The following is a 23603-nucleotide window of genomic DNA, read 5'->3' as shown; positions in this document are numbered from 1 at the left end:
CGGAGCTGCTGGCCCAGAAAGCCTAGAATATTTACTAACCGACCCTCTGTAGAAAAAAATTTGCTGACTCCTGCTCTGTGGTCCTTAATTTCTGTTTTCATATTTATGATATCCTTTCTTATGCTTTTTTTCTTTATAAAGGTAGTTGCATTTTATCTTCACTGTGAATGGTGGCCTTTTGCATTGAAAAGTGTCCTTCTTTGTCCTATTTAATGCTCTTTGTGTTGAATTCTACCTGAATCGGATCACAACCCCTAGTTTCTTATGGATCCCATTTCATTGTCCCACTGTTGCCCATCACTTTATCTTTAGCCTTTCTGAATCACTTTATTTTAGGTGTTCCTCAGGCATACAGTATACAGTTGGATCTTGCATTGTGAGACAAATTGAAAACCTTTTTTATTTTTTAATAAAATATTTTTAATAAGTTAAATCCATTTACAGTTATTGATAAGACTGATATGTCTGGATTCAACTCTGTCTTATTATTTCATTATACTATATGTATTATGTTGTATTTTCTGTATTTATCTATGTGATGTGTTTTCTTTCTTTCTTTATAGGAAGGTTTCTATTTATATTGTCTAATGGTTACCTTTTTACCTTTTTAAAGTGCCTGTGTCCTGTTTTCTTATATAACTTTTCACCATCTGGTTTGCCAGTTTTTAATGCTATGCTTAACTTTCCATTTACTGACTATATAATGGTCCAATTTGTCTATTCTATTTTCCATCCCTTCTCCCAATTTTTAGTGGCTTTATTTTTACTTTATCAGAACACATACCATTTATAATTTTTTCTTCTACCTTGTCCCAATTTTATTTTTATCTTAAATCTACAATTTAATATACCAGATAGTCATCACCGGTCTTTTTGCTGAAGTTCCCTTAGTTACCTCTTGGATGAAGCTCATCACCTAGTAGACGCCTCAAGAGTACAGCGTTCCCTGAGTTCTTGCGTGTTTAAAACTTCCCTGAGGCCTTGACACTTGAAAATTGCTTGGCTAGATATAAAAATCTTGATTCACACTGTCTTGATTTGAGTTTCCTTAAAATTCAGTGCTATTATTACCTTGCTTTTTACTTAGCATTTGGGAAGTCTGATGCAGCCTACTTTTTTTGACTTTGGATATTATTTATTTCTTTGAGTGGAGACGCTTAGTATTTTTCTTAATCTTTAAAGTCTGATAATTTTACTTAGATTGGTTGCTCTAGGTGAGATTTCTCAGGTATCTGGTGGGCCTTTTCAGTATTTATATTTCTAATTTTTGTAAAGTTATCTTGGATTATAGTTTTAAATGTTAACTCAAAGTTTTTCTCCTTTAGATTCTTTAATTATACATATGTTGGATCTTTATCTATATTCCATTTCAACCACTTTTTAAATATTTTTACTTTTTAAAATCTCACTTTAATTCTTTTTAATTGTTTCCCTGTATTTCTTCAATGCCCCTTATTTAACTTTTATGCTAATCTATTCCTCTTTGAGCACCGTGACATTTTGATTTTATTTCTGATATGAATTTGTCTTTTCCTTTCATTTCTTTTTTTGAATCCAGTCACTTTTCTTTTCCTCCCTGCTTTTTGTCCATTTCTGTCCTTAGTTTTTTAATTTCTGTGTTTTCTTTGTACCTCTTATTTGGGGATACTTATTTCAGTTCATTCGGTTACCCTTTTTTCTAGTTTGTGGTGTGTTTTTTTCTGTGTTTTGTTTTTTTTTAAAACGTGCAGCTTTCCACAAGCTGAAATGGTTTGATTATATATTTTTTTCTTTTTAATGTCTATTAACTCCATAGACAGAATTGGTAATGTAATAGGATTAATAAGATTTCTAGGTTAAGAGTGCCCTCTTCTGTCATTGAATGAAGTGCATTTTCTTTAACGGGTATTTTTGTTGTTTGGTGAGGGTGGGGATGACTTGTGTATTCTTCTACTCTGGGGTTCTCTTTTGCCTTGTAGGATCTTGCATTTCCCTCTGGCTTCTTTTCCCCATTGCCACTTAGTCCCCTGAGGACACCGAGTCCTTCCTCTTAATGGTCTTCTTCCCCATAAGCAGTGCCTTTCTCATACCACTACCCGGAGTCTCACAGACTTTGCCTCCTTGCTGTCCTCAGTACTCTGATACACCAGGCCTCTTTTCCGGTACTTTCACAGTTAAGGTAGAATTTCCTGTTCTGGGAGTGAAATGCCTAGCTCACGCTGGGGTCCTTTGTGTCTCTCTTCTCCTTCACAGTGCTCCTCTAGAACCCTCTCAGCTCTGGAGTGAGAGGTGGGAGATTGAGAGAGAGCTTTGCTGGAATTTGGTATTTATTTTTCTATTAAAAAGTAATTTAAAGTTTATAGTATCCTCTGCCTTCCAGTTATGATGACAGTCTTGGTTTATGTTGTTTTATTTGCTCTTCCTGTGGATCTGAAGAATATTTTGGAGATTGTGTGGAGCGATTTGGATTTAAGGGGCCACCACTATCCTCAAACAAATTGGAACTCTAATCTATAACAAATCCTTAAGTGCTCTCTTTTCCACCTCCATACCTTTGCTCATGCTATTTATCCCACCTGGAATCCCCTCCCTTTTCTTCAGTTTCTATATCCCCTTGGTCTCTTCTTCCACGAGCTGCCCAGCTAAAGTAAGTTTCCTTCCTTCTGAGTTACCATACTCTATTTCAGGAGGAAGTACAGGTCATAGTTTGACATACTTACTTTGGAATCAGGGTCTCTAAATTCAAGTTCACTCATGTGTTTGTGCATAAATTGCCTTCGCTGTAAAAATGGGAATAAAATACCTCCTTCATGGGTTTGTTGTGAGACTAAATGGGTTACGGAGAACCAGCACAATACCTAACACGCAATAAGCATCTATCAAATGTTAACTATTACTTACATTTGCCTTATGGCATTTGTCATGCACTCCCTTGTATTTTTGTTACACTGACACAGCGTAACTCCTCTCCCCGATGAGATACATATTAAGGACAGAAACCATGTCTTATTCAGGGCACCTCTATTCCACTGGGTTAATATATCAGTTGCTTAGCCTTTTTCTTATTTCTGATTGTTTACATTGAAATGACCAGGAATGCTGTGCTTGCTGCTGTCCTGCACACTAGGAGTAAACAGTGAGCGACACATAGTCCCTCCCCTCAAGGAGCGCTCAGCTGAGCGGGGCGATCGGTAAGCATCAGCAGGAATACAACGCACAAAATGTAACTAAGGGAGTACAGAGGAAGTAACGATTGCTTGCCCGAATTCATGAAGGAGATACAACATTTCAAAGAATTTGATGAAGGAAGAGCTAAATTTTCTCTTCTATGAGGCATTCTTGCAGGTCTGTTTTTTCAACTTCAGGATTCTAGATTAGATGGGCCTTCTGGGTGGAGAAAGGAGAGACCGAGAAGGCTGAGCGACCACCAAGAATGAACGAGAGAAGGAATATTTGTATGAGAGGCAGGGCATGCACTTTCCATAGCAAAGGATCAGAGAGCAGGGTAGGAAGGGACCCCGGATGAGCTGTCCTCTTATAAGGACACTTGTCACTACACTGGGCTCATCGGGCTAATCCAGGATAATATCCCTGTCTTATGATAACTGACCAAGTCCTTTGGCCATGTGCTGTAGCAGGCTCACAGATTCCAGGGACCAGGCTGTGGTCAACTTTGGGGGGCATTATTCAGCCTACCATACTTTCTCTTGCAGCTATATAGAAAATGATTAGTTTTCCTATGTTCTTGTGTTCGGGTGCACTTTGCCAAACTCCTATTATTTGTATTTGTTTTTCCATTTTCTGGCAATTTTATATCTGTTTTTCAGTTTTATTCTCTTGGATTTACTGGCAGTTGCATCATTTGTTCTCTTTCTTACTGGCATTTATAGCTCTTTTTTTTCTTCCCTCTTTCTGATTGTCTAGAATCTTCTGACTAATGCTAAGTAATGGCTATGAGACCATGCATCTTTGTATTGTTAACTTCACTAGAAATTACTTCATTGTTTTACCGAGTATGTTTTATAAGCATGGTGGCCTCTAATAAACACTCTTTTAAATTAAGGAGTTTCTATAGAATTAAATCCTAGTTTGCTAAGATTTTTAATCAGGAATGTATATTAAATGTATTAATCATTATAATTATAAAAATAACCATATGGTTTTTTTCTCTTTTAATCTATTAATAGCTTTCCCAGTAACGATCATCTCTGTATTCCCGGAATAAATCTCCCTTGATCATAGTGCATTGTTCTTTGAATGTACTGCTGACTTCTACTTGCTAATGTTTTATTTCGGACTTTTAAACTTATATTAATAAGTGAGTTTGGCATAGTGCGTTTAGTGATTGGTTGTGCCAACCTTGGACAGTTTGGGCATGTGATTATCTAGTCGTAGTGAATGAACTGGGAAACTTTTCACCTTTTTGTATGGTCTGGAACTGTTTAAATAGTATGAAGTTATTTCATTTTTGTAAGTTTCATCAGTGTGAGGTTCCTTGGACCCCTACTACTATCTCTAAAATCATCTTCTATACCCAGGAGTGAGGTTATGTTATCCTGAATCATGTATACTTTCTTACTTACTCCGTCTGACAACATTTAGAGTATAGCGTGTGACCTGTGGAACAGGTTTTCTCTGGGCAAAACTGCCCCATCGGTAAAGTACTCTCACGCCAACCAACCTCCTTCGCTCTAGGAACCTGTTGGGCCAGGGGCTTACACAATAAAGGCTTGGCTCCCATGAGACTTTTCCCCCAGGTGCTGTGGGAGTTGTCTTTATCACTCCTTAATTATCACAGTGTTCCTATGAAACTTCTTAGCCAGTCTGCTCTATTATTTCCAGTTTAGGGACAGGGATAATTGTTGAGGGCAGTAAACCTCTGATATCAGAGTTTTGAAAGTAGTCTTTATTTTAAAAAACTGGGAGGAGAGGTGCCTCTGTATTACACTGTACCAGATCTGAACTGACTCGTAGATTGATTACCATGAAACAGAGCAGAGGCCAACAGGTGCTTTGATCGTAAGAGATGCGGAAGCCCAAACCAAGAGGTACCCCTCCCCCTTTCCATCATGAAAAGCCTGGTGGCTTGAGATAGGGATGTTCAGTCCCTCACCCAGCGATTCTGGGCTGAAATGTTGCCCTCAGCTCAGAATTGCAAACTGGTGCTTATTTGTATAAGTGACATTGTCCAAGGCTAGTGCAGTGAATTGCCGTTTTAACTTAAGTAAACCGAGGGAGTTTACAGTGAATAGATTTAAATAATTTTTTAAATAAGAGCAAGCAACAGTTTTGTTTTGTTTTAAAAAGTGTTTTTATTAATTTTAGAGAGAGAGGAAGGGAGAGGAATAGAGATATAGAAATATCAATGAGAGAAACATCAATCGCCTGCCTCCTGCACGCCCCCTACTGGGGAGCCCGCAACTCAGGCATGTGCCCTGACTGGGAATCAAACCAGTGACCTCTGGGTTCATGGGTCGACACTCAGCCACTATGACCGGCAGGTCATAGATTTAAATAATTTTTAAGAGGGATCTCCTGATTGGACATCTTGTAATCTTACACCTTTCATTAGGACTGAGTTTACGTAAATATAAAAATGTACTACTACCACTCATTTGGAAATTAAAATACTGATGAACTCATCCTATGTAAATGCTTATCCTTGGAAAATGTTTTAATGAAAAGGTAGTATTTTTGTATAGTCGATTGATTTCTCTTTATTTTCTCCCTGCAGTTAAACAGACCATCAGCAACATCTCAATATTTAATGAAACCTGCTTGAGATGGAGAAATATGAAGATAGCTGGTATAGAGGAAATGTATTTAGTAAGTTACTGAAAGTTACTCTGTTGATGGGTGTTTGTGTTGTGTGGGAGGTTTAAAAAATATCAACACACCTAAAAATCTACTTATATGTAGCTGCCATTATCAATAGAAGAATTATAGTGACAATTACAATCAGAAGCAATAAAACGGGCACATCTGCTGCATTTTTGACTGCAGAGACCTTGGGGACTGATGAGAAAACCAGGAGAGTTTTTTGATAGCCTGGTGCAGGGTTGATGTTGAGGCAGGATCCGTGGAGGAATCCAAAGGCTTTTGCATGTGTATCTCTCCACACCAGTGTCCCTGACAAGGGTCTGAATGTGTTGCCGAGAGAGTCCAGGGGACCTTTTGAAGCTAGATGTGATTATCAGTAAGAAAGGGAAGGACCGTGGGATGAGCTGGTCAGGTTTCACCAGACCAGCTAAGAGTATCCTAATTCGTGTCCTGCTTTGCAGAAGCTTTACTTCAGATTCTTAATTTTCTTTCTAGGAAAATGTTCTTTGGCCTTGCTCCTAAAGTTTTGCCAATAGGCTTTTTAAAAATTGATTTTAGGGAGAGAGGAAGGGAGAGGGAGAGAGAGAGAAAGAAACATCAGTGTCAGTTGGCTGCCTCCTGCAGGCCCCCGACATTGAGCCTGCAACTCGGGCATGTGCCCCGACTGGGAATCGAACCGGTGACCTTTTGGTGCGTGGGACAGTGCTCAACCAACTGAGCCACACCAGCCAGGGCCCAGGAGACTTCCACATGGGGCCTGTGCATCATATGTGTGGGAACGAGAAAGTTGCTAGTATCAGGCATTTTGATATAAAAATATATTTATCATACTGATGATATTGTAACTACAATATTTGTGGTATTATAACTCTAGTCTTTCCGTATGGTTGTATCTCACTTTTTGAAGGAACTTTAGAGTCAAGGGCAAGAGAGTTCATGAGAAAGGTAAGGGTCTAGGCATTCAGAGCCCTTCAAGCTGGCGATTCACCTGGTGAACTTCTCTGTGTTTAAGCTCCACATTCAGGGCCAGAGATGGTATCAGAAGGAGTTTGCCCAGGAAATCACCTTTAACATCACTAGCAGCAGCCAGGCTCCCGAGGTGTGCTTGGACCTGCGTCCGGGCACCAACTACAGTGTCAGCGTTTGGGCTTGGTCTTCTGCCCTTCCCGTGGTCATCTCCCTGACAACCCAGATAACAGGTAATCTCAAATAAAAGCATTTGGGTGAACAAAGTCACCACGGAGCTGTGGCTAGGCCTGGATAAAGAGGAACTCTATTCTTTTTATCATTACATAATGAACTTGAGAGAGAGGGAAAGAAGAACATGGAATTGCAGAGGGCGATGAAGGGGCCTGTGGCAGTGACTGTTCTATTTCTTACAAAGATATCTGAAACAAAACGTTACCATTGGTTGAACCTTGGGTAGTGTGTGCATGAGTATTGGTTAAATTCCTTCTGGATATTTAAAATATTTCATACTTAAAAAGAATCTCTTCCTATGACCATTCCTTTCTCAGCAACATACTTCATTGTGAGTCTGTTGCAAGTGCCTCAAGAATCGGTTTCTCTGGGGGACAGATGGTTGGCACTCCCTCTCTAGTCCCTAGCCGATTCACTTTCCACTGGTGTTCCTGTCCCTCCTCACATCTGCCACAGCCCTCCCCCCGCACACTGGGAGTTAACACCTAGAACATGGGCCTCTTGTTTTTTTATTTCACTGAGAAATTAGAAGTCATCAGGCGAGGACTTGTCCCTCCTAAATCTCCCGTTGCTACCTGCATGCAGGAGCGTGTATTTTGTCTTCTCTCTGGGCCCCACTCCTAAGGCAACAGCCCCCTCCCCAGGCTGGCGCACCGGATCCCATCCCTTCTTGCCTAAGCGTCGCTTAGCCCCCACGATAGAATTTGTCTCAATACTGCTCGAGCATGTTGTAGGCGCTCCTTTTTTAATGACAACAAGGAAAAATAGACGCTTCCTTTGACCCGTGTTCTCTCGGCCCTGCTCTGCAGAAAGGAGCGTGTGCTGCGCAGGCTCCACGCCCTCGCCTCCTGTCCCCCTTTAACTGGGAGGTTCCAGGGGGGAAGCATCTGCCTCCACTGCTTCGCGGAAGGGGCCCCCGTCTTTGAGAATCCACTGGCCAACTTTGTTCTCTGACTTTTTTCCTACAGCATTGGACTTTCCCTCCTTCTTAGGACACCTTCTATCTTGGCTTTTGGACCCTCCTACCTTTCTGGCTGTTCCTCCTCGGCCTTCTTTGTTAGCTCCATCTACTTAGAAAAAAATTTTATTACCTTTTTTGGGGTGACATTGATTACTAAAATTATATAGGTTTCAAGTGTACAATGCTATTTCTTATTGTTTGTTTTGTTTTGTTTTGAATCCTCATTAAAAACATGTTTTCATTGATTTTAAAGAGAGGAAGGGGGGGGACGACATTGATGTAAAGAGCCACTGGGTCAAAGAAGAAATAAAAGATACATAGAGACAAATGAGAATGACAATACAATGTAGCAAAACTTTTGGGTGCAGCAAAAGCAGCAATAAGAGGGACGTTTATATCATCACAGGCCTGTCTCAAGAAACAAGGAAAATCCCAAATAAACAACCTAACGTAACATTTTAAAGAACTTGGAAAAGAAGACCAATGTAGCCAAAAGTCAGCAGAAGGAAAGAAATAGCTCCATCTACTTTTATTGGTGCACCTCCCCCTGCCTCTCCCCGCCCTCCTGCTCTGCATCCTGCCAGCCGCCTCTCTTTTTCTTTACTATCTGCCCTTTCTGCCCAGGTCATCTCTACCAGCCTCATGGCTATAAATATCAGCTATATGCTGAGGATTTTCAGTATGTATCCTGGTCCTTGTCTCTCCTCTGAGTTCCAGACTCGCATAGCCACCCCTCTCCCAAACATATCCTATAAAGCATCTAATAGGCAAACCCAGTAGAACTTTTGATTTCTCACGTCTTTTCTCATTCCCAGGTCGATTTTCCACCCAGGCTTTTCTGGCTTAGCTGTCGGTATTGTTACTTACCCATTGCTTGGGCCAATGTTTGTCATGATTAATCCTGTCCCACCCATTTCTAATTCGTCAACAAGCCCCATTGGCTTGTTTTCGAAATGTATTCTGAATCCAAACACTTCTCCTCTCTTTTGCCTTCACCACCAGCAACCTAATCCAAGCCAGCAACCTTTTGCTTGGACTACTGCAGTAGCTTTCTAACCTGTCTTTCACAGTTGCCTGTCACCTCCCCCCTGCCACCCAGTCTTAAACTTTACCATAGTCAGAGCAATCTTTTAAAAATGTACATGAGAACCTGTCGTTGGGCAGATTATAATCATTCCTATCTCTGCTAAAATGCTATAACCTTAGAGAGGCTCCCTGCCCATCCTTTCATAAATAACCTCATCTCCAACCACTCTCTATCCATTTACCATGCTTGAATTTCTTCATAGTATGTGTTTTCAGAAATTGCACTTTTTCAGTTTACTTGTTTATCTTCTTCCCCTACTAAAATAGGAGCTCTTCAGAGGTAGAGCTTTTTCTCTATGTGTTCTACGTGGAATCCCCAACCTGTAAGGGAAGTGCTAGCACATAGCACAACAAAGAAATATTTTTTGTAATGAATAGATACAAGGGCCAACCCAGAAATGGCCAGTGGATAGTATTGGTCTTGAAGCGATGCATGATTAGTTAAGAAAAGTTTTAGACCAAAATGAAACAAAGAATTCACCACAATTGGGGGCTGGAAATAAAAGTAACGTCTGAGCTGGGCATTCCTTCCTATGTGACTTATTAAAATGACCAGCTACGCAGTCTCCTACTGTTTGGTCCTTGTCAGTTTTGGATGATTTGCATTGCTGATTCAAATAAGCATTTCATACTTTTTGAGTTGGGGGAGTGAGTTTCATCTTGATGAGACACTTATTCCTACCTCCTTTTGTAGGTTAGATAGAGCCCTAGTCGCTCAAGCATTCCGTGTTTATGCTTCTGGCCACCAGGGGGCACTGTTGAGCTGCTTAAGTTCCTTGAGACCGGGACAGCGTATTTTCCAACTCTGCCCTACTTTAAAGTATTTGCAATTTTAAAAAAGTGTAAAAGTTCAAGTTGTTAAGATCTCATGAAAGAGTAGAAAACAAAAACCAGTCCATTTTATAAAGGGGAGAAAAAGGGAACCTTATGTATTGACGTGAAGATGCCTTAAGATGTGGCTTTATTTTAGTAAAATCTTGAACTTTTGAATTTTACCAGAAATGTTAGGCAAGGAATTTGGGCCTGGAAAATGCAGCAGCTGATTTCCTGGCAGAAAAATGAATGAATTTGCCTCGTGAGTGTCTTACATTAAAGGAAATCTTACTCATGGGAACAGGATGAAAACCATTGCTTTAAATAGGCTACCGTATTGCTGACTTCATCGGAGGTGGGAAGTTCTAGGAATGTGGAAGGACAGGGGCACCTGTGGCAGTGAAAACGGAAGAGGGTGCTGGTGAGAGAGGCAGGTAAGGTGGAAATCCGTTCGGTGGCTTTTAGAGAACGTGATCAGGAAAGTTCCTTTATATCAGAAGAATATTTGTTTTTGTGAAGAGGGACGCCTGGTTATCGAAGATGTAGCTTTGTTTCAGAAAAATCATAGGCTTTTGCATTTTACTAGAAATGTTAGGCAAGGAAGGGGGTTGGCCCTGGAAAAGACAGCAGCTGAATTCCCAGAAGAAACGTGGATGGAATTTTCCTGCTGAGTGCCTTCCATTAAACTAAATCTGACTGATGGGAACTCCTGGCAACCTGCAGCCAGGGCCTCTGTGTGGCATAGGAGTGGGGGAGAGGCACGCTGCAACTTAACAATTTAATTCAGTGGATATTTATTGATTGGTTATGTACAAAGACCAGGGCTAAGTGCTGAAGGAGATACAGAGATGAAAAGAAAACTGTTCTTTCTTCCTGGGAGGCCAAGGCTCCTAACTTGATTCATAGGGGAGATGTGATACCTAATAACTTATGGTGTAAGCGACCGGTGTTTCCATTGCCATCAATTTCCATTGATCCTGCCTGGAGTGAGTAGCATGATCTCCCTGGGGTGGTGCCAAGGGTTAAAAAAAGAATCATCATGGTGTCTTTATTTATGTGTATTAATTCCTTGCATTTACTTGAACTTTATATAATATAAAGTTAGGACTTCTGTTTGGCTTTAGTGCAAATAAATTTTTCTTCTGTTTCTGGTTCTTTTAGTGTTTTTTGGGGGGGTGGGGTTAGAGGAATTTTAACACATTTTCACCTACATTACCTTCTTCTTATTATTGATTTTAATAGTTTGCCTAAATTAATGATATTAATCTTTTGTTCTACCTATCACAACCCCCCGGGTTATTTACACTTTAATTTTCTTTTCAATATTCTTTTTGACATTTAGACATTTTAGATTTTCATGTGATCAATTCTATTGATTCTTTTATGGTTTCTGCCTCTGTTTATGCCAAGAAACGCCTTCCCCACCCTGAAATCAGATCAATTCTTATTTTTTAATATTTCCTAATGCTTCTTAATAGTTTTGCTTTTCACATTTAAACTTAGATCCATTTGGAATTTGTTTGGACGTATGGTACAAGGCTAAATTTACATGGTAATATCCCCCCAAATGATAATCCAGTTTCCTGTCACCTTTGGGAAGACTACTCATGTCACACACAATATTTTCATTTCTTTATTTGGGTCTCTTTATTTGTTTATTTAAAACTTTTTTTCCTGCCCGGCCAGGTGTGGCTCAGCGGTTGAGCATCAACCTAGGATCCAGGTGATCGGAGTTCGATTCCCGGTCAGGGCACATGCCCAGGTTGTGGGCTTGATCAATGACTCTCTCATCATTGATGTTTCTATCTCTTTTTCTCCCTCTTCTTTCCTTTCTCTGAAATCAATAAAGATATATTTAAAAAAAAAAAAGCGCTTTGTTTGAAAAGCCAATTATTTAAAAAAAAAAACAAAAACTTTTTTTCCAATTATTTGGATCGCTTTCTAGACTGTCCTAGATTGCCTGTACTGTGCTTCTACCTTACTATTTAAGTTATTGTAATTTTATAATATATTTAATGTTTTTCAGGTCAAGTTCTTTATTACTTAAAAAAAAATTTTTTGTTAATCTTCACCTGAGGATATTTTTTCCATTGATTTTTAGAGCGAGTGGAAAGGTGGAAGGGAGAGAGAGAGAGAAACATTGATATAAAAGAGACATGGGTTGGTTGCCTCCTGAACACCCCCCACGGGGAATGCAACCACAGCCGGGGTATGTGCCCTGCCTGGGAACCCAGCCTGCCACTGGCAGGGTGATGCTCAGCCAACTGAGCCATACCCGCCAGGGTGAGTCCGATTTGGTTTAAATCAGCCATGATGCTAACGGAAAGGAGAGCAAATCTACCAAGGACGGCAGTTGGGGGGATGGGAGGCAGGACCTTGGGAAATATGGCTAGAAGTTAAGGTTATTTCACCTTGAAATGTGGCTAAGAATGAGCCTGATGGAGTTCAGGCTTTTACATTAGAGAGATAAAGTAGACTGTTTAAAACCTCGGGTGGGAAAGGCTTGAGCAGGCCGAGCAGAGAACAGTGCAGAAGTCCCATGGCGATGGAATCAAGCGGATGGGACGGTAAAGGCACATGGAGCGCTGAAGAGAAAGGGCCGGGTGCCCAGACCGAGGGCCCTGCGCTTCCTCCTCGGGCTGTGGGCCTGCCTTCCTGAGCTGAGCGAGCACTGACTCTGCTGGTACCTAGGGCTGTGAGAAATGGGGTGGTTTTAGGTCAACCAAGAGATCAGAGGAACTAGAGTTGTTAATCTCAGAGAAACACAAACAGAGGAATACTTTAAAAGAGCCCAGGGAGGGTGCTCTCATAGAAAAGTGTGAACAGCTAATCCCACTCTGGGCTGAAAACAGGAAATGTGTGCTAAAAACCACTCACTTTACTGAGACAACACAGCACCACAAACCAAAGGGCATCGGTGATAGCATGGAGGGCTGAGGGCAGAAAGTCTCAGACTGAAAGGGGCACGGGGCAGGGACTTTCCTAACTACCTGTCCCCTCCCGGTCATTACCGCGGGAACCTAGATGGGCTTCCTTGGGAGTGTCAGTCAGTGTGGCCTCTCTCTGGCTGCCTCTTGGAAAGGCATAGACCTTCAGCACCTTTACGTGAGGTCTTGGTTGTAAACAGGGGCTGTTCCAGGGGCTGTGCCCGGGGTCCCTGGCAGTCCCGCAGGTTTAATACATAATCTGAGTGACCATACTTGGGTGACTTTGGAAGAAATTCCCGATTTAGCGCTGTTTAACGAAAGCTACAAGGGACTCTCACTGTTCCACTTGGTTTTAGATGCCTGGACTGCCCAGCATTTCGCTCTGGGTCCTCATCTTTTCTTAGATGCATTTATACTGTGCCCCTGAGTAACCGTAGCCTCTCCTGCTGATGACTGACTCCATGTCACCACCATACTCCTAAGCTCTGGACCTGTATTTCCACACTTGATCTTAGCCAAGAGGCCGAGAAGCAGTCTCATGTGCATTTCCCACTGCCCAGGGGACAATTCCACAAGCACTTCCAACTTCCCAGGTCTGGGAGTGAGCTGCTTGTGAGCTTCCCCCCAGACCTTGATGAAGGTCATCTCCAAGGACTCAGTTGCCAAAACCCAAGGCCGGACTCCTTTCCCTTCCTTATCTCCCACCACATTCTGTTCCATCTCTCTCCATCTGCCCCCCTTCTGCATTCTCAGTGCCATCACTTGCCTTAGACCTCAAGCACTTCTTGCCTAGATTTTGGATGACCTGTACTCGTGCTCTTTTCCAGTTCATCTTCCAGTGAGCTGTCTAAATTGTATTTCTAAAATACGTATCTGCTAAAAAGCTTTTAATGACTTCCCCTTATTTCTGGGACCTCAGACCTGACTGCTGCCCCACCTCTCGTTTTATGGCCTGCCCCTGCCAGCTGGACTCACCTTCCCGCCATCCTGGACTGCTGCCCACTCCCTCTCACCTCCTGCCCCTGCATATGTCTGTCTGTTTGATAGGCTCGCCCTCCTTCCCGTGGTCAGGTGTACAACTTTATCATAGCTCTGCGCATCGTGTGATTACAAAACTGTCTCTACCATTTTCAATAGAGCTTTTAAAACTATCTAGGAAGGTCTAAGTTTTTATTTATTAAAATTTGGATTGAGAATTTCTACCCCAAAGCTATAGTCTAACTGGGTAAATAGAGTCTATTTTGGCATCCTAATCCTTGATTTCACTGTGGCAGGGTTCAGGGCCAGAATAGGGGGTACACTCATATATTATCCCTTCTCTTTCTCTCTTTCTCCCTCTGTCTGTAAATCTCATGCACTTGATAGCATTTTTGAGAAGATTAAATGAGATGAGGCATATGCAGGACATATTTAGTGCATTTGATTAGTGCCCGGTACATTTAAGCTGCGTTACCCACCATGTAGAATGGCAGCTGGCTCATGAACGCAACTTCTGGTTAGATGCTAGCACCCCGGTGTCAGACAATTCTTGTATTCTCCTCCCAGTGGAAAATCTATTTGAGGAATCAGATTGCTGGGGAGAGCAAAATAAGGACAGAGAATGGTGTGGTCATAAAGGATCTAGAAGTCTAACGTGCTGGTCTTCCCCACCAAATAGGGACCTATCCACCCGGTAAACGATAATGCCCACAGCATCCACCCTCTGTCTTTTATTCTGGCAAAATATATATAACGTAAAATATACCATTTTAACCATTTTTCACTGCACAGTTTATTGGCACTAAGTGCATGTACAATGTTATCACCGTTGCCTATTTCTTAGACGTTTTCATTGCCCCAAACAGCAACTCCATTGGCCATTGAGCAGTAACTCCACATTGCCTCGCCCACCCCCTCAATCCTCGGTAACCTCTGCTCTGCTTCCTGTGCCTATGAAGTGTCCTGTTATAGGCATTTCATATAAGTGGAATCATGCAATATTTGTCCTTTTGTGTCTGGCTTGTTTCACTTAGCGCAATGTTTTCAAGATTCACCCGTGTCGTAGCAGGTGTCATAATGCGCTCATCAGCTCTTACGTTAGACCTTTCCCTTCGATGGCCCCGTCGGGACCGCTTTCTTGCTGTTTCTCCTTATTTTGATCATGTTCTTTTCTTCTTTTCAACATGTTTTCAGAGCCTCCCCTTCCGGAAGTAGATTTTTTCATAGCACATGGAAGGCCTCTACCACGCCTAAAACTGAGGAAAGCCAAGGAGAGCAACGGACCTATCAGGTCAGTAGCAGCCCCTGTTCCATGGCTGCCCAGTAAGCCTCATGGAGTGTTTTGGAATCTTTGGGTGGCAGCACTTGAATAGTTGGGCACGGACTGGGCTCTTCATTTCAACCAGCACCCTTCCAAATAAGCAGGCCAGAGACCAGCATTTGGGCAGCTTAGCTGAAGAAATTAAAGCCATTTCTTTGATCATTGGACAGGAATTGGTTGGGATCTTCTGTTAGTGGCAGTGGATCAGGAGCATCATTCTATTTACTAAAACCAGAATATATTTTCCTTTGTTTAAGGATGGGTGGATGCTGAAAGGGTCATTTGGACAATTCTTTTAATTCATTCATGTATTGAGTTATGGGCAAAGTACCACATAGTTAATGACTGCTTCTGGAATCCCAGATAAGTAGTAGGATAGAATTAATTTACCTTGGTTGGAGGACTACATTGTGTTCAATTAAGCATTTTATTTACAAAGGTCATGGTAGGATTACAAAAGCAGAATTAATTCCTTTTTTAGAGAGGAAATTAGAGGTTTGCCTGGAGAGATGCGCAACTTGCTTACAGAAATAAGTTAAGGAGATGACAGTAATCTTGCCATCTTTGACCTAACCGGACATTGCCTCATCTCTCTTGACCCATCAGTCTAAATGACCCTTCGATACAATCAAGGTAGAACTAAACATGAGATATTATAAAAAGGAACATCTGGAGATATTGTCTGTGCCCATTTATAAGGAAACTTAGGCCTTTTCTGTCTCTCCATTAGTTTAAATTCAGTAAATGCTCAAAGGTCTTTCCAGGAATGGATGTTGCCTAAGTTGTTCTGTCTCTTGATTCCCAGCAAATGACTGGAATGCGCTATAATTCCGTTGCTATAAAGAGAACAGACGTTGTGATATCACTACCTGAGAGAACTTGCAAGAGCAAGTGTGATATTTGGGCCAGATAACTATGTGAGGCAAAAAAGAAAAGCCAAACGACAGTCTCCCCTATGGCTTGTGCAGGAAGTGGAGATCTGTGAGTCACTCAGGGGAGGGTGCTGAGGAGAAAGGGGTAAAGTCCTTCCAGAACAGTCATGTTCCAGACAGCCACAACTGCTTTTCTAAAGTCTTCAGGCTACTTACCCGCAGGCCGGTGGGACGGTGTCCTCGGCCTGGCCATGTATCTGATCTGAGCTGGGGGGTAGCAGCTTTGCCAGAGTGTGAGGCAGGCATGAGTCTGCTTTGTGCATTATTGATAAGGGGGCAGTGGCTCGAGGCCCAGGGTGGAGCAGGAGCTCTGGGACCAAGGCTTTCTTCCGTAGCTTGGTGACCTTGGCTGGATGATACAGCCTGTTCCTGGGCTCTTTCAATGGTGGTGTCTCCCACCCTTCTCAGATTATAGGAATCACCGGGGCTGCTTTATCAGCAAGACAAATTCTCAGAATCAACTCCTGGAGATCTTGATTGAGTAGGTCTGGGATGGGGGCTAGAAACTTATCTAATTATCAAGCTGCTTAGGTAATTATGGTCATGCTAACTGGGAAGACTGCTTTCTGCCACGTGAACAGTGCCTTTAGTGGGCAAAGCACAGAGTCAGATAGTTCACGTGAGCCTCAACTTTGCACTTGAACACCACCACCTACATGGAAAGGCAAGAGGGATTTGAAGATATGCTTATGGACTGGGTGGAGCTGCTGCAACATTTACTTTCTTCCCTGTGGCCATGATTCATAGGGATATCTTCAAGGCCCCAGGAAAGTGTGTTGTTACAGGTGTTTCCTTGTAGGCAGGGGATGCTTAGTAAATGATTACTGGTGGTGACAGTGACAACTTATTGCCCTGCAGGCTTTAGTTTGTCCCTTTCGTAGAAAACCCTTTGCCCGAAAGTGAACCCAGACTCGGGAAATCAGGGCCCCGAGGACATCTCTGATGTTAGGAATGGAGACTTTCCAAGTCCAACACCTGCTGTGGGGGAGGGCTCCCCTAGCCTAGCGACTCCCGACTCCCAGGCCTTCAGCAGGAGATGGGACATTAGGAATGTGGATTTACTGGTAAAACAGAATTATGTGGCCTAATGAGTTTTAGAAATTACCCTAATCATGTCTGATGCTGATGCATGGTTTTTTTTCTTTTTACTGAAATTTTAACTCAGGAAACATTAGTGGGAAGAGAGTCAATCACAGCTAAATACCTGTGTAAGGACTAACAAGAGTAAACCATTCAAATCCCTGCTATCAAGCCTGGTCGAGAAAGCAGATGTTTAAACAATTACTGTATCAGAGGCAGGTGATTTGTACTGAGGATATGGTAATAAAAAGGAAGGCGTGATTCATTCTCAGTGAGATTTTATTCTTAGACTTCCTTTTACTGACAGGTTTTCTGTTTTGTGGGGGTGGTGTGGTGGTAAATAAGAAAATACATGACAAAATGACACCTGATTGCTAACGCGTTTCTGTGTCCCCAGTTCACGAACGGTTTCACAATATACACGTGACATTTTGCCGTTCTGGCTGTTTCCGGATGTTGTCAGACTAGATTAACCCTGGTGACTTTGCACTCCTCAATTCTCATTGATTTCACATGAACTTTGCTAACAGTCTGTGAACTGCAGGGAATGTAAATCACATGAGTTCCGTGTTTGGTCACCATGTGATCTCCTGGAGCCTTTTTGCAGACTTAGTACATTAACTCTTGGGGGCAGTCAGCCCCCACGTGACTGCTGAACCCTTTCCCAGCGGGGCTTTATTTGCCCACGTGAAAATCACTGATTAGATCAACTTCATGGCTTGTATGCCCAGGGCAGCGATGTTTGCAACAGCTTCACTCAGCTACAGAGGATATCCTTGGCGTCCATCGGCAGCCAGTACGTGAAAGACATCTCTCACCGGTGTCACCTTGCAATAACACTGTAGGTTAAAACGGAAGTTCCTCGACTGTTGGAGCTGTCAGACTAAATCCCACGTGGGCTCGGACTTCTTTTTGTCCAGTGTTGTATCTCCAGTGCTCAGAAAAGTGCTTATCTCATTGCAGGTGCTCACTAACTATGAATAAATGAATGAATGAGTCCCCAAGCAAGAGTCTGACAGACATTTCCTTTTCCCTCCCAGCTCCTATCAGGTGTTGGTGGCTCCCCTGGCCCTCCAAAGCACATTTTCTTGTGATTCTGGAGGGACTGCCTCATTCTTTAGCAATGCTTCTGATGTTGATGGATACGTGGCTGCAGAACTACTGGCCAGAGATATTCCTGATGACGCCATGGAGATAGCGGTTGGCGACAGGCTGTATTATGGGAAATATTATAATGCGCCCTTGAAGATAGGGAATGAGTATTGCATTATATTACGAATCACAAGTGAATGGAATAAGGTATATTTCTTTAAAAGCTTTTATGAACTCTCTATTTTCTTCACATGAAATTTGAATGCTTGAATATTTGTTTTTCCAGTGTTTGAGATGGACACTGCACATAATAACTGTAAGGGCGTGTCGAACACTTTGCCTTCATAAAGGATGGGCAGGTGAAACCTCGATGGAGGGTGATAGTCTGAGCTTCCTGGGGGATCTGGTTTTGGTTCTTCCTCTTACGCGTCACAGATGCCCTCATTCCAGTGCACTGCTGAAGCCCGAGTTAGAGAGGACTTTCTAGATCTCTCTGTCACGTCCCTGTACCCCTGCCAGGCTGCTGTCTCCCCTCATTCTTCCTGGAGCAGGCGGGAGGGGCAGATTAAGCTCAGTCCTGCCCTACTTTCCATCACTTTCATGGCTATTGCATGGGCCCCACTCTTCTCTCCCCGTCCTTAGAAAGCCTGTGTTCTTCCAGCAGTGGTCCTTTCATGAGACATAGAACTGAATATTCATCACGTTGTAAATAAATATAATGAGCTGGGTCAGTCAGTCAGTCAGGGATGGAAGAGCTTCTGGAATAAGCACTGTGATGTTCTCCTTAGGAGAACTCCATGAGTTTCAAAGGTCCTACCTCCACATTGGGGTTAGGGCTCAACAGATGAATTTTAGGGGACAAACATTCAGTCTATGACAGGGGATAAAGTGATAAAGGAGAGGAGGTTATGATAAAAATTCTAATTTATAGGAAACTCTCCTGTGATGTCATTGTTACCTCTTTTTCATACAGCTTAGTAGAACACGTGCCTGTTCTTTGGGATCTAAAGGAAGTGAAGGGGCCTTGACAAAATGTATACGTGAACTTGCATATTTCAATTGCAATTACTTCCCCCATGGGTTTCAAATATACTAGCGTTACAGTCAGAGTCATATCAAAATCAGTATTAATTTTTTCTTTTTCTTTTTTAAACAGCTTTATTGAGATACAATTCACATACCATATAATTTACTCATTTAAAGTAAAAAATTCTATGGTTTTTAGTGTGTTCACAAGGTTGTGCAACCATTACCACCATCTAATTCCAGAACATTATAGTAGTGATTTATTTTTAATTGTGGTAAAATAAAATCCACCATCTTAATAATTTTTAAGTGTGCAGTTTAGTAGTATTAAGTACATTTACGTTGCTATGCAACCAATCTCCAGAACTCTCTTCCTCTTGCAAAACTAAAACTCGATAGCCATTAAACAGCTATTCTCCATCCCTGCCCCCCCAACAATGCCTGGCAGTTCAGTTACCCTTCTATTGACTTCTGTAGGTGACTCATGGAAGTGCAAGCCTATAGTATTTGTCTTTTTGTGATTGTCATATTTCACTTAGCCTATCACATGCATCAGACCTCTCACTGAACCTGGATGTGACCTCAGTATCTTTCCAACATTAATCTCCAGGCAGGCAGTGCCAGTTGCTCAGAGCTGGCAAGGGGGATGAAACTTATTGCTGTTCCTGTTGTTGACCCACAGTGTGTACCTTCTGAGATCTATGGAAAGCTATAGAAGTGATCCCTGGGGTCTCTTGCCAGTCCCCTGACTTGGTGATCATGTGGCTGAGCTACAATATGTTAGAGCTGGATGAGACTTCAAAGATGTTGTCGTCCAAATTAAGAGCTAAAACCCTGAAACTCGGAGAGCTAAAGTATCCTAAACCAACAGCACGTGTCATCTAGTTAAACATGTTGCTGTGTTTTCCTTTATAGGTGAGAAGATGCTCCTGTGCAGTGTGGGCTCAGGTGACAGGTAAAAGCACTTTCTGCCTAAGAATGCTGTGCTCATTTCTGTGTCCAATCTGCAGCATCAAGTGTATGCTGATGATATTTCTTTTGAAATTGTCACAGGTGGCAGAAACCCATCTCATATTAGCTTAAGCAAAAGACTGAAAAGGATGGGGGAAGGGGGATGGGAGCTTGTGGAATTCCAACACAAGCAGTGCCCCCAGCACCCCAGGAGCTGGGACTTGGGAACAGACACCCTGAGTGGGATTCTTCCTTTCTGTCTCTTTTCTCTGCTCTGTTTCTAAGTGCGAGTTGGCCTCATTTTCTTCAACTATAAGCCATGTGGCGGGGAGGGATGGACCCCAGCTGCCCCCAGCTTAGCAACTTCAGTAGGAACAGAAAGTTTTTCAATTCAGGAAACATCTTCTCTCCTAGGGTATGTGGCTCTCTGTAGGAAGAAACACTGTTAATAGGAGATGGTGTACTGTGATCGGCCTACCTAGGGGTTTAGGCTTACGCTTAGGGCTGGTCGAGGGGCAGATGAGTGTGACTGACAACCCCCCATAGTGACAGGGGGACATGATCCCCATCAGGAAAAGAGGCACAGAAAAACATGTTGGCAGACCAAAGCAAAGAGCTACAACAGTCCACTCCTTTCAACCATTTGGCTGCTGAGCATGCACACACACATACACACATACTATTAAGAAAGACATCTTCCACTAAGAAAATGGAATTTTCCTCCATACAACCAAAAATGGAACCCTAGTGGAAAATAACTCCAAGGTGGGTCTGTTACTGCCTCCAGCTCCAAAACCAAGATTCGCGACCACGGGCCATTCCTCTTGATCAAATCCAGATGTGCTTCTCACGATCGCGTAGCGGTCCATGACTAAATGGCAAATTCAGCCATTCTCAGACCACATTGTGTAATATGAAAGGAAAAACAACACGTGCTTTCACTTAGAAAGGGGGGAAAGCTAAAGTCCTGTGCACTGCTCAGGGGCCCATGGCAATGCCCACCTCCTGGTGGAGAGGAAAGGCAAGCACCCCGTGCCCTGGCAGCAGAGTGGGTCACTTGACCCGTCAGTTGGTCTGCCTCAGCCTCTTCCCGGGTCCGCCTGGTGGGAGAGTGGCCTTGTCCCTTGTTCCCTCCATAGCCATTCCTAGGAGACGAGCCGGGAGGAGCCCTGCTGAGTCCTATACAGTTTAAACCTGCTTCCCACGTGCAGTTTTCCAGGCAGGGAGTCTGCCTGAGGAGTTGAGCAATGACAGACCCTTGTTTGCCAGGCTGGGCTTTCCCCTGGCAGCCGGCCAGTGGGTTGGATTCCCAGAATTCCATTATTTTGTAGATAATACCAGAAATCCTGTCGAGTTTACGACCTCTGAAGCTGGACCCTTTCCTTGCGGTTTGTGAGGCCTCGCAACATCCTGAGGAATTCTGCCCTCAGCCTGCAGTATCAGCTTAACACCTTGCATCCTGCCCCTGGCCTAAGAGCCCATGAAACAATAGGCCAGGTGGCGAGGAAGGGCGGCGGAACCCCGCTTTCAGGGGGGCCCCACTGGGTGGCACGGCACGGTGGGGGGGTTCTTCCCACGCTGGCAGAGGGGACTGAGCCGGAAATGTTTGAGTGGGACCTGGGGATTAGGCTTCCTCCGTTGGTCTGCTCATCCCCTAAGCTTACTTCCCCTCTTCATCTCTGCCCACACCAGCCGCAGCCAGGGCAGAGGGCTTGGGGTTTCCGCTGGGAAGGCGGCACAGCCGGCCGGGGGCCGGGGGCCGGGGGCCGGGGGCCAGGAGCCACCTTGGGTTACTGATGGCCGGACAGCGAGGGCTCTCTCCTCTCTCCCTATCTCCACCTTTATTGAGATAGAACTGCCATATTATTGGCATGACACTGTATAAGTTTAGGGTGGATAATGTGTTTAATTTGGTTTACATGTATATTGTGAAATGATTACCCCAATAAGGTTACTTAACGTCTCCATCATCTCACAAAATAACCATACACACACACACACACACACACACACACACACACATACATATATACGGTCCCCCCAAAATGTGTACACACTTTGAATGATTATGAAGTCAGTGTTTATTAATATATAGTTCATTTTCAAAATTTAAAAGAATCTACAGAAATGAATAATTTTTTTCTATCAACGCCTGTTTTCAAATGGATGACCGTTCTTCTCCAGGCGCTGCTGAAAATGTGAAGCAATGGAATCGCAAACATCAAAATCATTTCGTTCAGTATTTGTGTGCCCTCAATTCATCGACTGTTGCCTGTTTTGTACCATAAACTTTATCTTTTATGTATCTCCATTAAAAAAATGGCACTTTAGGATAAACTTTCTTTGTTCAAAGCTTAGTCTGGCTTCACCCATTGTTCCAAATCAGTTAAACTTGAAAAGGAATGAAAATTAAGAGAGCTATCAGTTGTTAAAGTATGTATACATTTTTGGGGACATTTGAGATCTACTCTCTTAGCAACTTTCCAGATTATAATACAGTATTGTTGACTATAGTCCCCATGCTGTGCAGTAGATCCCCAGAACTTACTCATCTTATAACTGGAAGTTTGTACCCTTATATCAACATCTGCCCGTCTCCCCCACCCCTCGGCAGCTCCCATTCTATTCTCTGCTTTGGTGGATTCTGCTTCCTTAGATTCTACATAGAAGGGCGATCATATCGTATTTGTCTTTCTTTCTCTGACTTGTTTCACTCAGCATGATAAGTGAGGACCTCTCTTAGCAAATATGTATGCTGTACATTTCTGCGTGCAAATGGGGTAAGCTCCCTCTCTTGGAGTTTAATGAAGGCCACAAGAAAACAGCCTACGTTCCAACACTGGGAAATTTCTGTGTCAGTCCGTTCCCTGAAGCTCTAAGCGTGGGAATGGAGTGGCCACGAGGAAAAAAGGTGATTCCTCCCACCAGAGGAATGGAGATGTGCGAGTATCCCAGACAGACACAGAAACAAGTTTCCAGATACCACTGCTTTCAGCAAACGTCTGGTATGACTGGCAAACACTCAACCTGGGTAGGAGAAATGGCCAAAGAGGTGGCTGCATTCTACTGTGATTTAGTTAAACAGGAAGGATTTTGCTTTGGAAGCATCTAAGTGGCATTTGGCAGCGCCTTTCCCCCCACTTTCAAATTAAGGACCAACACTGAGAGTGAGTTTGAACTTTGAATTCAGACTACTGGAAAACTCTGGAGGTACCAGAATACCCATTTGTGTTGAAATCCTGACAGGAACTCTAGCATTTGTTTTTCTATGTACATAATTAACCTGTGTTGCTCACTAACCTCTGGCAGTCTCTTCTGTGATTAGGAGAAATTGCACCATTTCACCCATGCCAAGCAAAAGCCCCATTCTTGCCTTTGCCCAGTCATGAATTATGATGTTTACCTTTTACAGATTGCCCTTGAAAGGGCTTTGGGAT

The 23603-nt window shown here is 42.9% G+C and overlaps 1 protein-coding gene across 1 annotated transcript in view; it reads left to right on the top strand.

The window, feature by feature from the left end:
- SUSD1 (sushi domain containing 1) overlaps positions 1-23603 on the top strand; it is an 88027-nt gene that overhangs the window by 61474 nt on the left and 2950 nt on the right. The window contains exons 11-15 of the mRNA XM_087822554.1: positions 5714-5805; positions 6812-6998; positions 14959-15055; positions 18138-18396; positions 20131-20170. Of these exons, the coding sequence (XP_087678680.1) occupies positions 5714-5805; positions 6812-6998; positions 14959-15055; positions 18138-18396; positions 20131-20170 (675 nt within the window). The remainder of the gene's footprint in view (positions 1-5713; positions 5806-6811; positions 6999-14958; positions 15056-18137; positions 18397-20130; positions 20171-23603) is intronic.

Source organism: Miniopterus natalensis, chromosome 12, assembly GCF_054644295.1.
Source record: "Miniopterus natalensis isolate mMinNat1 chromosome 12, mMinNat1.hap1, whole genome shotgun sequence".
In the NCBI taxonomy this organism is placed as follows: Eukaryota; Metazoa; Chordata; class Mammalia; order Chiroptera; family Miniopteridae; genus Miniopterus; species Miniopterus natalensis.
The sequence above is the reverse complement of the archived record's forward strand: the minus strand, read 5'-3'. Positions and strand labels throughout refer to the sequence as shown.